The 15059-nt window shown below is 31.0% G+C and overlaps 1 protein-coding gene across 1 annotated transcript; it reads right to left on the reverse strand.

The window, feature by feature from the left end:
- Nucleotides 1-1724: 1724 nt before the first annotated feature.
- Nucleotides 1725-4557, reverse strand: LOC18095648 (GDSL esterase/lipase At5g03610). Its single transcript, XM_006370271.3, has 5 exons — nucleotides 4188-4557; nucleotides 3834-4064; nucleotides 2825-3096; nucleotides 2247-2553; nucleotides 1725-2073 (listed from the first exon to the last, which is right to left on the reverse strand). Exons 1-5 carry the CDS (start codon nucleotides 4252-4254, stop codon nucleotides 1874-1876), a joined length of 1077 nt encoding a protein of 358 aa, XP_006370333.2. The 5' UTR covers nucleotides 4255-4557; the 3' UTR covers nucleotides 1725-1873.
- Nucleotides 4558-15059: the final 10502 nt, after the last annotated feature.

Consider the following 15059-nt stretch of genomic DNA (forward strand, 5'->3'; position numbering starts at 1 on the left):
CAGCTACACTGCGGATAAAAAGACGGGAATTTTTTTTTATATTATTATTAAATCTAGTTTGGTCACACGTGGAAATTTTTGACATTATTTTTGTTTAATTTTAATTTTAAATTAATTTATGTAAAAGTTATTTTGATGTGATCTAGTAAATGTTTTGGGTTTAAAGATAACCTAAACAACTGCTAAAAACATTATTTGTCTTTAAACTTTTTTTTTCAAGATAATATATATTTTTTTAAAAATATTGAAACATTAATATATTGAATCGACAAGGTCTTCATGGCTTAACCTGCCAAGTCCACAACATGGGTCATAAACTCTACTGAGTTTAATAATTTTTTTAAAATTATTTTTTATTTAATTATATGATAAAAAAATAGTTGCTCACCAAATTGGACACCAACTAAATATTACGATGTTTATTTGAGACCACAATAATCCTATAAAAAATAAATTGAAATAAATCATGAATAATAATTAAACGTTAATAAAATATTAAAAAATAAAATTAAAAAAATTCAATAAAAACATAACAGTGAATAATGAAATTAGAAAAAATTTAATGACAAAAAAATATTCCTAAAAAAACAGCTCGAGTGTGCAGACTTAGGTGGCCTATTGCACCGGGTTTTGTTTTATTTGTTTCTTTTTTAAAGGTCTCCTTAAAAAGAATAGCAGGTGACACATCAAAATCCAGCCATCATTGTTGTGGATGACAATTTAAAGGAGGATTTTTTGGGTAACTCATTTTTATTCAAAATACTTAATAAACACCGTACAAATCATCTTAAACAATGTAAAAACCTCAGAACACTCCAAAATCATCTAAAAATAAAAATTAATCAAACAAAAAAAACTAAAACAAAACCCAATCTCTTTTTTGAAGCATGCTTAGACACAAAACCTACAACCATCAACTACTCTAGTCAATTGAAATCATTTGATCATAGTTTTGAAACCCGGCCCGGCCAGGCAGGTCGATCCGGGACCCGACCAACTCGGGGCTGGAACCGGACCGGGTTGATGAAAAAATAGAAAAAGTCATGACCCGGTATGACCCGGCCGACCCGGAGGGTTGACCTGGCAAAACCCGGTTGCAACCCGTTGACTTTTGTTTTTTTTTTTTTACTAAAACAACGCCGTTTTGAATTTTTTTTTAAATAGAAATTGACCCGGCTGACCCGGTCAAAACCCAGTAACCCGGTCAAAACCCGGAACCCGGGCCTTGGACCGGACCGGGTTTAAAAACTATGCATTTGATACCAAAAACAGTAAGTTTTGCTATCAAAAAGTAGTCAAACTGACTACTCTTTCTGCTCGTTGTTTTTTAGGTTATTCTCTCTCTTTTTTTTAACTCAAAGACAGAAAGAAAAATTTTAGACCAAAATAAAAGGTGTTATTAATATGAGATTAGTTATATATATATATATATATATATATATATATATATATAATTTTCATTCTTTATCTTTTAATTTTGTGTTTTTACCATAATTTCAAGTTTAATTTCATTGAACTAGGCTATAAAAAAATTAAATGGAAAAAAGAAATAATGTGATTCAATGTTCACACAAGTTAATAGCGCTACTGTTTTTGAACAAAAGACTGTAGGTGATTTGTTTGGTTAAAAAGTGCACGAGCAGGATCTAATAGCCTATCATCGCACACATGGATCTTAACTGACTGAGAAATTTGATCATCTCCGAAAAAAAAAAGAAAAAAGATAATCATAAAAACTAATTAATATAGCAATTCGCTAATTCTTGAAAGATGAGAAATAAAAATAAAAGAAAGAAGATACAAAGATCATATTATTGGGGAATACATAACAGGAACAACTACTTCACATCACCAATTTCTTTTTTTCCTACAATTATTGTTCTTGGAGCAAAGCTGAATACACAGCTCGCCATCCCTCCTGCGTAGGGTGCGCCGTGTCCCAGAAAAATGCAGTTTCAGGATCATCACAAACTACATACTTTTTCACTCCATTCGCATCTACACTTCCACAGCCATATTCAGTGGATATACCAGTGCAACATGGCTTCAACGGATTCCCGAACTTCGAACTTCCTGAGCAGGGCAATAAAAGAAAAGGAAGAAGAGCTACGGTCAAGAGCATGGCTTGAAAATATCTTAAACTGAGACAACATGCATGATATAGCAAGCCCGTTTAATTAGACGCCAAGCAGGTTTGCTATGTAATAATTGTTTCATGTAATAACTGAAAAAATAAAGAAACAAACCTGGATTTTTGCCTTGGATTTTGAAAACAGCCATGAATGCCTTATAGAGATCAAGAATGGCAAACGTAGAATCCTTAGTTTCATTATTCAACTTTGTGACTGCTTGTTGCAACAAGAGGTTGTGGAAACCGACAAGCTCGTTTTCGGTTCCATTACATTGCTGGAACGAGGACGTAAAGGTGCTGCGGGGAAGACACCCCAGAGGTTGGAGGGCGGTGACAACCACTTTGTTCACTCCCATGCCATGAATGCGTTTCATGTTCGTAACTAGTTGATTCACTACTTCTATAATGAAAGGTTGCCAGCCCTACCATAGTGACAAGAAATTAAATAAGATCACACATTCCATCGTCTAGTATTGAAGGCATCTATTGATTAGAGAGGCAAACGAAACAAATTTTTCATCCTGAATTTCCATTTATGTTTGAATCGTTGGAGCCCATGCTTCCAGAATAAAAAATACAAAACTAACATGATGTAACATCATCATCTTGAACAAATACGTGTGCATGAATGAATTCGAGAACAAAATACAGAAATAAGAAGAAAACAGAGGAGTACGGATGATCGAATGTTACCTGTGGTGAGCCGTTTGTGGTAGCATAAGTTGAATAGTCATTACCAGCGACGGAAACAAGGGCCATAGAGGAACATAGGTCTGATCCAGAGTAGATTTTCTTATTGATGATATCTTGGAAAAAATCAATCTGTGTGGTCATGTTCGGATCTGGAGCCAAGGTAGGGAACACCCCAGTGCCTCCATATGCGAAATTCATCCCGTTTTTCCAGTGCTCGATCCCCACATTTCTCCATCTGTATGGGATCGGAGACTTGATTCCGAGAGACTTAGCTGCATATATATATAGTTTTTAACGTTAATTAAATCAAGCTTCGTACTTGTAGTTTCTCTTTTCCTTTTCCTATTTCTCAAATAAGAAAACTAAAAAGGAAAGAAAACATGAAATTGGCGAAAGAACTAAAATAATATGGATGGATTTGAAAAACAAAGGGATCAAACCGACGGATTCTAAAGCCAGGGACTAATCAATTCATTTTCTTAAAATACAAGGATTAAGTAAATAGCTAAACCTTAAATTGCAAGAATTCGTTGTCACTTGTAAAGAGTGCTGAAGTGTACAATCTTGTCATATGGGCAACAATAAGTTTCAATAATTGCAGCAAAGTAAATATCAACATAAATAAATAAATAAAAAACAAAAAAGAAACTATTTAGACGGTAGTGGTGGCCCTGGTGGGGGTAAAGATGGATGATGGGAGCTGAGACAATGGAAGGAAGATAGAAGAACCTTTCGAAAGTACTGAAACAAGATTTTTTGTTTTTTTTTTAAAAGTTAACCCGATAATGAAGCATTTTACAGCTAAAAAAAAAACAAAGGCAGCGGAGTCGGTAGTGATCGTCACAAGACAAGAGGATAAAATAGTGGGAAAACCCCACCACTAAAATATAATTATACATCTACAAGACTAAAAGCAAAGTAAAGCTGATTACATGGTGACACACCTAAGAAAGTAAAGCTAAAGGTGAAAACATATCATTAGACAGAGGAATCCAGAGACACCACTTACCGATGAAATCAGTCAAGACACGGCCATCTGAGAACCGACCGGCAGGTTTGCCTGGAAATGTGATTCCATAGGGAACTTTCCATGAACTTGCTAAAGAATTCCTGTTATTGCCTGTGTCTGCGTACGAGTCTCCAAATACAAAGAGCTTGCTAGGTCTAAAATTGAAGAGAGGACGATGTCTGTGGTGGTGGTGGTGGTGGTGGTGAGATGAACCGTTCACCCTAGTGTTCTCTGCAATACATAAGTAGTTTTATACAAGTTTTGAAGAGAAAAAACAAGCCCAAGATCATATTCCTTAAAAAAAGAAATCAAAGTTATGAAAATGGTTAAAAAAGATAAGTAACATCCATATACCTGAGAGAAGCAAAAGGAAAGAGAAGCAGAGAAAGATGTGGAAGAGGAGTTTTTGTTGTTTGTCCATGATAGGACAGCTATAAAACTCAAAGCCAAGTGTCACAAGAGTTTAAACTCGCAACAGAGATGATGGGCGGTGGAGAAGGAGACGATGAGGGTTATATAGAGGTGTATGCCGAAATGGGTTTTGACTGAGTAAAGAGACTCGATTACCTCCTTAAATAGTGGTGGCAGCACACACTGTAGAGGTTTGCTTTTTCGTGGCCTTTGTTCTTCTTCGAAATGTTCAGTCCGAACCCCTTTATGACCGCAAAAATCTAGGTTCTCTCAGCAGCTTCATTTTGATTTTTCAACTTTTTTACAATTTTAATTACAAGACGCGGAATGTGATTGGAAGGGGTATTGCAATTTTTATTTAAATATGTTCTTTCATGCTGTAAATTGAACGGTGCATGGGATTTCAAAAAGAAATTAATGGAACTAGTCAATTATGATTGCCCCTTTCATCATTTGGATATTGTTCCAAGTCTAGACCATGCCTTGGCTTGACCAGCGGATATTTTGATTTGAAAATTCTCTGACTTTAAGATAGAATATCATAATATATTCGAGAATATGATAATAATTATATTCAAGTAATTTTTATTTAGAAATATATTAAAATAATATATATTTTTTATTTTTAATACTAATACATCAAATCAAAACAATCTGATAATATAAAAAGGTTAATTTTAAACAAAATAATTTTAAATTTTTAAAAAAATATGATTCAACTGTGTTCCTAGATATACCCTTAGTGAACGTGTGAAAAAAGCAGCTTTCATAAAACTCGGTAGCTTGATAAAAAACTTGACATTAATTAATGAGCAAGGTGATTAGACGACGTTAGAAACCTATCATATTGAGTAGCTTGATAATAGTTAGCCTTTTTTTTTTTTACATTTGACTTTGTGACCTACTAGTTTATTGATCGCGCTTTCATTACGGTTTGGATCAAAAAAGTTTTTGGAACGTAAAATAATAATATCTAGAACATCATAAATTTTATAGTGTTGTGATTAAACTCGGTATAATAATTCAAACTTAAAATTTTTGACTCGACTTTTTATATAGCTAGAGTTTTAAATTAAATCGTATGAAAGTTGCATCGACATGATCTTATCGATTTGATAGGTTTAAAGAAAAACATCAAAGGAAAAAAAAAAAAACGTATTAGGTTCGTTCTAGTCAACCCGTAAAACTCGTGATCTGAGTTATGGACTTTATTAGGTTAAATTATATTTTTGTTTTATTATATGATAGAAATTATAAAAATAAATTCACAATAAATTAAATACCGAATGGTAAAATTTAATAAAAACTCAATATTAAAAAATAAAAATAAAAAAAAGCACAAAAAAAACCAAATGATTAATAAAAAAAATCCCTTGTTTATTAAAAAAAACACAAGCACATGGGCACGAAGAAGAATAATGTGCCTAGGCTAGTTTTTATTTTTGTTTTTCGTCTAAATAATCAGCCTCATAAAATGTTAAAATAAATAAATAAATACTTGTATGTAATGTATTTTTTTAAAAAAATAAACCATGAAAAAATAAATTTGACCAAAAGGTTAAGGTAGGAATCAAACCTCCACTCAATCGAGTGATCAATGTATCAAATAATCAATTTAATTTAAAAATTTAAGTTGTTAGGTGAAGTTTTAAGATATGATTTTTATTATTCTATAACATACCTCCTTAAATAAAAGCATTTTAGGCCTGAAACTTACACATATTCATACTACATTGTGTTTGATTTTTATTATATAAATAAAAATGGTGAGATTCGAATTTGTGACCGTTTAGTTATCAAGGTTCTGATACCATGTTAAATAGCTAATTCAACCTAAAAAAATTTAAACTGTTATATAAAATTTTAAAATATAATTTATATTATTTTCTAATATAATTTAGAGCAAAGTTTATCTTAAACAAAAATTCATCATGGTAGTTGTTACTAGCCTAGTGGGCACGCACCTTCCAGTCTAAGCTCTTCATAAGCTACGCGTGTTGACCATTAAGCAAAAACATGAATTTGTAAATTAAACTATTAAAGTCATATATTAATCTTTTTACAGATCATACACCAATTAACAAGAAAATAAAAAATATAAGGCGTGTTGACCATTATTCTCCACCATGGGTCAAATAAAAAAACAATTTGAAAACAATTTTTATATTTAGCCAACGCTTGCTTATTTTAAAGAAAAACAATTAACATAAAAACAAAAAAATAAAACAATAAAAAAACATATCAACCCATGTTACAATAGATCAAATATTAAAATATAAAATAAAAATAAATTAATCATACAAAAAAATAATTAAAAATAAATGTGAGCCCACCTAAGTTAACTCATCAAATCCATGAGTCATGTGATGAAGATTAAGATAACTCTATATATAAAAAAAAGCTTGTTTTTTTATTAAAAAAATCAATGTCAAGTAATGAGATAAAAAAAATAAGTTTTTTTTTTTAAATTGAAGTTTATCCTTCAATATTATGTTGATGGAGAATGAACTTCATAATATTTTTATTTTACTTTTTATGAGGTTATTCAAGTTTTATAACCCGGACAACGAGCTTGACGAGTTAACTCAGTTGATTCAAGTTTTTTTTAATTGATTTTTTTCTTTTAATTTCATCATTTAATATTGAATTGATTAGGAATTAAGTTTCGTGATTTATTTTGATTTGATTTCTATGAGGTTATCTCAGTCTCATGAATTTGGTCACAGGTTTGACGGATTAACCCGAGTTTACTCAAGTTATTTTTTATTCTTTTTTTTAAATGATTATTTTTTAATTTTATTTTTTAACATTGAGTTAATTGAGAATTGAGATTTATAATTCATTTCAATTTGCTTTATATTGAAAGTTAACCCGAGTTGACTCAGATTATTTTTTTTTTCAATTTCATCTTTCAACATTGAATTTATTAGAAACCAAGTTTTATAATTTGTTTTGTTTTGTTTTCTTTTTCTATAGGTTATCACAGTCTAATGACCCGACATGTAAATTGACAAGTTAACTCAGGTTGATTCGAATCGATCTAATATGTTACCATTTCAATTTTTATAAAAATATCATCTTGAGTATTTATTTTAAGTTAAACTATATTTTTACTAGTTATCCGGGTTGTATTTAAACTATCAAGTTAACTGGGTGATATTAGAACAATCCTCAAATGGTTTAAATTTTTTTTCTATTGTAAAAAATATTAATAATGTCTTACAAATATTAATAATGTCTAATATTTTTTTTTATATATATTTTTTAATTTAACCACATGACATATAGTATATCAAAATTATTTGTGTAATAAAATCACTAACTGTTTGGTAATCAATTACGGACATAACTTCAAAGTTTTTATAAAAGATATTAAAATAAATTACTTTAAAATATGAAAACACTCTGATCCTTAAAATCAAAAGTCATGAGCACTATAAGATAAAAATCAAAATCAAAATGTCATAAAATATCATCCTAAGCACTAGCATAAATTTCACATGTCTTCATAATTAGTCGTCGGGTATCCGTGGACTTTCTTATCAACTTGGACTGAGCAGTACCCACTACTGCCATGTCTTCATATTCCATTTGTTACAGTTTTCTTTCCGAGGAACAAAACTCATGGTCGGCACCCATTAGGCTGCTCGGCACATGGGAGACCCATTAGGCTAATTACCTCTCGAACATCACCGGAGATTCAGGATCCCTCCGACTCTAATGGTGAGATTATGATTAAAAAAAAAATCACATGTTCTAGCTGATCTGTAGCATTAAGCATAAAAAAATTAGGGTAAGCTTTACTTTTGCCCTGGAGTTCAAAACTTCTCAATGCTACCCTTTTAGTTTTAGATGGTTTCAAATATTGTACCGCTAATTAATCATTAAATAATCTGCCTTTTGAATTTGGTGTTTGAGAATTTTTTTTCAGGTTTTTAGGTTTTTCCTTGTGAGATATTGTAATATTTGTGGGAGTTTAAGATGAAATAATTAGAGAAAATAAGAAAAATAAAACAAATATGAATAGAAATGAGGTTTGTCCTTGGTTGTTTAGTAGTAAAGGGAAAAAATGAAACTTTTTCATTCATAAAAAACTAAAAAAATGAGAAAATTATAGACTATAGTTGTAGAAATGGAACATTGATGAAACTATAAGGATCACAGCATATAGTTTACCTAATATTTTTCTAAGCACTCTGATCCTTAATTTGCTTTAAAGCAAAGCGATGGGCAAGCGTGAATTTGGGTAGTGTGGGCCATTTGCTTGTCACCTGTTATGGGCTTGAATTTGTCTACGTGGTCCGTTCGGGTGCTTGCGTTTCTTTCACAAGACTGTCTACCTGGCCATAAGGCCTCTTATCTGGGCTTAAAGTGCTCTATCGTGTCTTGAAATTATCTTCTTTCTTTCTTTTGTTTTCTTTTGAAAATCTTCAATATTAGTTTTTTTAATATCTATTAATTATTTTAATTCTATTTTGAGATTTTTCAAATCAATATTTAGATTAAAAAAAACTCACCATGCGTGCGGAAATACTGGAAAAAAATAACTATATCAATAATGTAATTTAAGAAAAGTAACACGACAATTTAACAAATTTTAATAGGAAAATTAGCCTGATCATTCTATAATTTAATTATTTTTTATTACTTTACCTTTATTTTTCAAAAAATTATAGTTTATATCATTGAGTTTATAAATTGATAATACTTGGAGCACACAAAAAAAAATCAACAAAAAAAATAATGTATTTCTAGGATTGTAATTATATTTCAATTAATGATTAAAGAGTAAATATGTTAGATATTACAAATTTACCATTAAATTAAAAAATAAAACTAGTCATCATCCATTAACTCAAACCCAAATCTCCAATACAAAATACAAAACAGATTAAATTGAGTTTAGACAGTCAATTTGACTTGGGGTGACCAATTATTTTACAAAAATAGTGGGGATCAAATTTTTTCTTCAACTAGTAGCCCCAACCACTACCAGAATTCTTAGATTTACAGATGAAATTTTCTGTCGATATATATATACTCACAGTCTGTTGGCATGAATTTTACCGATAGACTCACGAACAAAAATAATCCATTGGAAAAAATCTCGCTAGTAATTTGTGGTCTGTCGGTAATAATTTTACCGATGTATTTATTGACAAACAAAACGCGCCAAAATTTTTTTTACTCGCTTCATTCAGTCGGTATTTCCATCGATGAATATAATATATCACTAACAGAAAAACCGTAAGTAATTCCATCAGTTATTTTTTTATTTACTGAATAAAAGATCTCAGTTCATTTCAGATAAATAACATATAATTATGTGCTTGTCAAAATTCTATTTCTGTCAAACGTCTTCTTCTCGCAATATTTTTTGGTACGAGTCGTCCAGGACTGGAGAATATTGACAAATTCTCACTTGAATGCACTTCTCCACCGTCGTCATGCCTTGGAATGCGGTTGATTCTTGTTCTCAAGTGAGACTCGAAATAATACGAGATAAATGTTGAGATCTCTTCAATAATATAAGCCTCGTATATCGAAGCATCAACATGTGTTTTGTTTTTTACTTTTTTCTTAAGGTTGAATAAGTACATGCATGGAGTTAAATGAATGTTTTGAATTTTTTTAAAAAAGACAATAGAATTTTACTTACGATGCATATGTAATCTCTAACCTTTCGAATAGATATATTATCTATATTGGATTGGACCTCCAAATTTTTCCTTAAATAGTAGATGTATGGGTGGATGCTCCATTGAGTCGAAGAACGATGAAGGAAATATCATCTCAAGTTTGCAAATTGTCTTGACGATATTCATTTTGAGTATCTCCATCTGTTGTGTCTGCAACTTGTTAGATCATATATCTCTAAAGAAGTGACTGCTCTCCGTGAGTGCTTCTCATATCCCATTTGACAATAAATCCTAGTAAGGTAGTGGAATGAGTGTTTGCATAAATACATGACAGTCATGGCTCTTCATCTCATATACTTTGCAATCCTTTAAATTCACCAACCTTGATATGTTCGAAGTATATTCATTAAAAAAACACAGACTCTTAAGCTATTGGTAGACAAGTAATTGTGCATTCTTATCTAAGGCAAAACTGGCTTTGGGCTTTGCGACCCGTGACTATCATAAATCAACTTCATATTTTACATGACAAAAACAATAGTAAACAATAGAAACCAAAAATTTCAACTTAACAATAAAATTGATAAAATATAAAATGAACTCGTTAAATAAGTCATTATTTATTTCATCACAAAACACCTAAGTCACAAATTCAAATTAAATTTCATCAATTTAGAAACAAATATAATTTTACAAGATTTCAAACAAACCCTAACATGTACAAATCATACATTCATACAACAATTTTTTATGGGAAAAAAGTTATAAAACAAGTAAACACCCAAACAAAATACATATAATGCAAAATTATGCAATAAAATTTAACATTTTTAAATTGAGTTTAAATAGAAAACGAGTAGTTTTGCTTACTTGAAGTGGGGAATCCTATATAAAATTTGAATTATAACAGGAATGTTGATAAACTGTGTGTTAGGGTGACATGATTTGTAGTGGGAGGTTGATTTGTGATTTAGGGGGGGTTGTGGTGTTTATTGCAGAGAAAAATAAAAGGGGAAGAAGAAATGAGGGAGAGAGAGAAAAGGATCACTCGTCATGTCATAAATTAAATATTACCGATGGATTTAATCGACGAATTTAAATCTATCAATAATTCTGTTTGTAAAAATAACATGTCATCGTACTTTTTAACTTTGTTTTCATTCCTTCTTTTCTCACTGTAATTCCCTCGGTTTGTACCGCTGAAATATTTTCGTCGGTGTTACCGATGGATACTATGAGGGCATATGTAGTCGAGAAAACTCACCGCAATCTACCAACAAAAACATTCTATCGGTGTATCCGTTTGTATTAGCCAACTTTCTAGCAGTGAACATGAGTGGTATTTTAGGGTGGGTTACAAATGAGAGAAAGGAAGAAAGATCTGTCATTTGTTCACTTTTTTTTTTATATTATATACAAGGGAGTTTAATATTTTTGTTTAAATTTTAAAATTGATTTTATGCATGATTTAAACTGTAATTTCAGAGAAAAAAAATGGAAGAGTGTCCCATTTTAATATGATAAAAACCAAGAGAAATGCAAATTCTACATAAAGTTTGTTATGTGGTGGTAAAAAGAGATTCACTTCATCATAAGCATAAGAAAGAAATGTAATGATAGTGTAAGGAAACAAATGATTGATCAAGAAATAGAAATTAATGGCAATAAACGAGATAACGGATTTATTTTATTGAATTATTTTCATGCATAACATTGGTTAATTTTTTTTTTTCAATTAAAAAACTTATTTCTCTTTATATATTTATTTTGTTAGATCAATAGAAAAGGTATTTAAAATGACATAGAAATGATAGAGATGATCTTATCACGTGCAGAAAACTAGTTTCTACAAAAAGAGGCTTTTATTTGCTCTTTCATGCAAGCCACACTGGGCATTCTTGCACTGATACTGGAAGTCTGGAAAAGGAACATACTTTCTCCGAGGAAGCTCCATGATTGATAGTTTAGCACGTTGATGATAGCTGAAATTTTACAATTCACTTGGCTCCTTTTTCCAGTCATTTTCTGCGAGGGCCAATTGTGTTTATGTTCTTGGTAGTGATAACATTTATCATTTCAGACTTTACATTCAGGCAACCTACCTTGTTCCCCCCTCCTTCCTACGTATCTTCAAGACTGTCCCAATCGTTATGGGAAGACTGTTAATTCAGGCAACCTACCTTTGTTCCCCCCTCCTTCCTACGCATCTTCAAGTCTCTGTCCTAATCGTTACGGGATTTCAGCCACTTATCTATCAGCATGATAAGTTCCGTTCTTGCTAATCACTTGATATCATCATCTATCTATGACCATCAAAACGTGATGTTCCGTGGAATCAATCAGTTCAAAGTACTTTCTTAGTGCTAGCAGCATTATGTTGTGATGGTGGGAAAGACGTGGATTAATTCAAGCTTCAAGCCCAATAATTTGGTGCTGTGAGTGGGACTTGACAATAATTAAGGGAAAGGTATCATAAGCAAGGAAGAAATGTCAAAGAAACTAGTGTTTAGTTGGTGATTTAGAGCTAGTGGTCGAGACTTGAGATTGATGCAAGGTTCAGAATGATGAAATAAATACGTTGCGTGATGACTAATGTAGAGAACTTATTGCTAATAAGATAAACGTAATTTTATTGGACTAATAAGGCCAAAGTCAAAATTATTTGGTGGATGTGATTCTACTAACTTCTACAATTATCATCTTCTTTATATAAGCTTCCAAGTTATTAAGATTGATCTATATTGTTAAGTAATTAATATTATCATTTTATATTATTAAGATTAAATGCTAGCTATATAGTTGGAAACTTGTGATCGTTTATCTCCCACTATTTTGTTTTGACAAATTAATTAAGAAGATCCTCCAAAAAATATCGAGAGATTATTATAGATAGAGTAAGTTACAATTCAATCCCTCTATGTTTACAATTTTATAAGTTAGTCCTTGTAGTTATGAAAATCATAAATTAATCCATTGATCAAGATATTGACAGCAAATTCTTCTTGAAAATCTTAAATTGTCTAATTGTAGGAAAAAAATAATGATTTTGTCTAATTGAAGTGTGGTAATTCTATATTCTGTTGTTTCAAATGAACTCTCAAAGTAAAATAGTAAAAAATGAAAAGCTGTATAGGGCATTTAATTTAATTTGAGATTGAGGGAGTGTGTGTGTGTGTGTGTGTGTGTGTGTGTGTATAAAACCAAGCAATTCTTCTCTCTTGTTCTTATTAATTATTTTTATTTCAAGCATGGGCTGAATTTAATTCTAAATTGGCTTTAATTTAATTTATAGGTTATTAATTAAACCATGTTGCTAATTCAGGTTATTAAAATTTGTAAAAATTAACATCTTCTCGTCTAAAATAATAATTAAGGAGATCACAATGGAATGCACATACGTGTACGAATGCGTGTGATTTGTTTTTCAGAAAAAAAGACAGAAAAAGAAAAAATATCTTGGATCGTTGAATTGTGGTTTCGTGACGTACTTACTTGAAAGAAATGTGAAAAAAACTGAGAAGGATTCTGAAACATGTCAAAATCGGACAATGATTGGAAGGTTGGTGTTTTCTTTTCTGTCTTCCTGAAAGTCCAAGATTTTGAGACCTTCACCAATCACCCGAGCTATCTTGTTTGTTTGAATTTGTTGCCAATTAATTATCGGCTTGCACGTTGTTACTCCATTTTCCACCCAAAATTAGGCATCGATCGAGTGGACTAGCACAGAAGGTCTGCCTAATGTAATCGGTAAACACCGGTGTTTGCTTTTCAAATTAAGATGTTTTTTAGTTAAAAATAAATTAAAATATTTTATTTTCATATAAACATGTTAAAATTATAAGAAAAACATTTAAGAAGTATTAATTTAATAATAATAAATTGTTAGTGATAATAAAATGAAATTTGATCCACAAATCTTAGTCATTTCAATTTATCGATGTTAAAAGAAAGTGGAGAAAAGCAACAAAATTAAGAACATTAAAAGGTGTTGTTACAGGCAAAATAAGAAAGCATGTGAGCATTTCACATGTCTTCATTCGTCGTCGGGTATCCGTGGACTTTCTTATCAACTTGGACTGAGCAGTACCACTACTGCCATGTCTTCATATTCCATTTGTTACAGTTTTCTTTCCGAGGAACAAACTCATGGTCGGCACCCATTAGGCTGCTCGGCACATGGGAGACCCATAAGACTAATTACCTCTCGAACATCACCGGAGATTCAGGATCCCTCCGACTCTAATGGTGAGATTATGATTAAAAAAAAATCACATGTTCTAGCTGACCTGTAGCATTAAGCATAAAAAATTTAGGGTAAGCTTTACTTTTGCCCTGGAGTTCAAAACTTCTCAATGCTACCCTTTTAGTTTTAGGTTTTTCCTTGTGAGATATAGTAATATTTGTGGGAATTTAAGATGAAATAATTAGAGAAAATAACAAGAAAAATAAAAGAAATATGAAAAGAAATGAGGTTTGTCCTTATTAGTTGTTTAGTTGTAAAGGGAAAAAATGAAACTTTTACACTCATAAAAACCTAAAAAAAATAGAAAATTATAGACTATAGTTGTAGAAATGGAACATTGATGAAACTATAAGGATCACAACATATAGTTTACCTAATATTTTTCTTAGGACATGAAAAGGTTGTCGTGTTTAGATTATAAAAAGAAGACTATTAATTCAAGTTAAGCCAAGATCATATGAAGCGTCTAGACTCTTAGAGAAGCCATGAGTACTAGTTCCTTTATAAATATATTTTATGCAGTGCATGCACAAGGAACAAGCTAGAAATTAATATTATTGTTTTATAAAAAAAATTAAGAATCGACGCCAATTAATCCTTTTAATTATATATTTTATATATGCAGAGAAATGGCATGCATTTGTTTTGTAGCTAGCTAGTAGATCTTGGTTTTAATGGTTAAATTTAAATATTAGGAGTTCACATTAATTAAAATTAAATCCTGTAATGTTTTATTCAACACAACAGTGTCTGTAAACATTTGACCATCTCAATGCACATGCATGTCCAGTCCTCCCCCCTATGCCTCATATCTTGTTCTTAATATATAATTACCTCTCTTTCCCACGCCATGTTTTGATAAATTAGCAGTGCCTTGCAAATTAATGTCATAATTCCACCGCTGAGAAAAATATTTTATCACTGTTTATCATA

Source organism: Populus trichocarpa, chromosome 1, assembly GCF_000002775.5.
Source record: "Populus trichocarpa isolate Nisqually-1 chromosome 1, P.trichocarpa_v4.1, whole genome shotgun sequence".
Lineage (NCBI taxonomy): Eukaryota > Viridiplantae > Streptophyta > Magnoliopsida > Malpighiales > Salicaceae > Populus > Populus trichocarpa.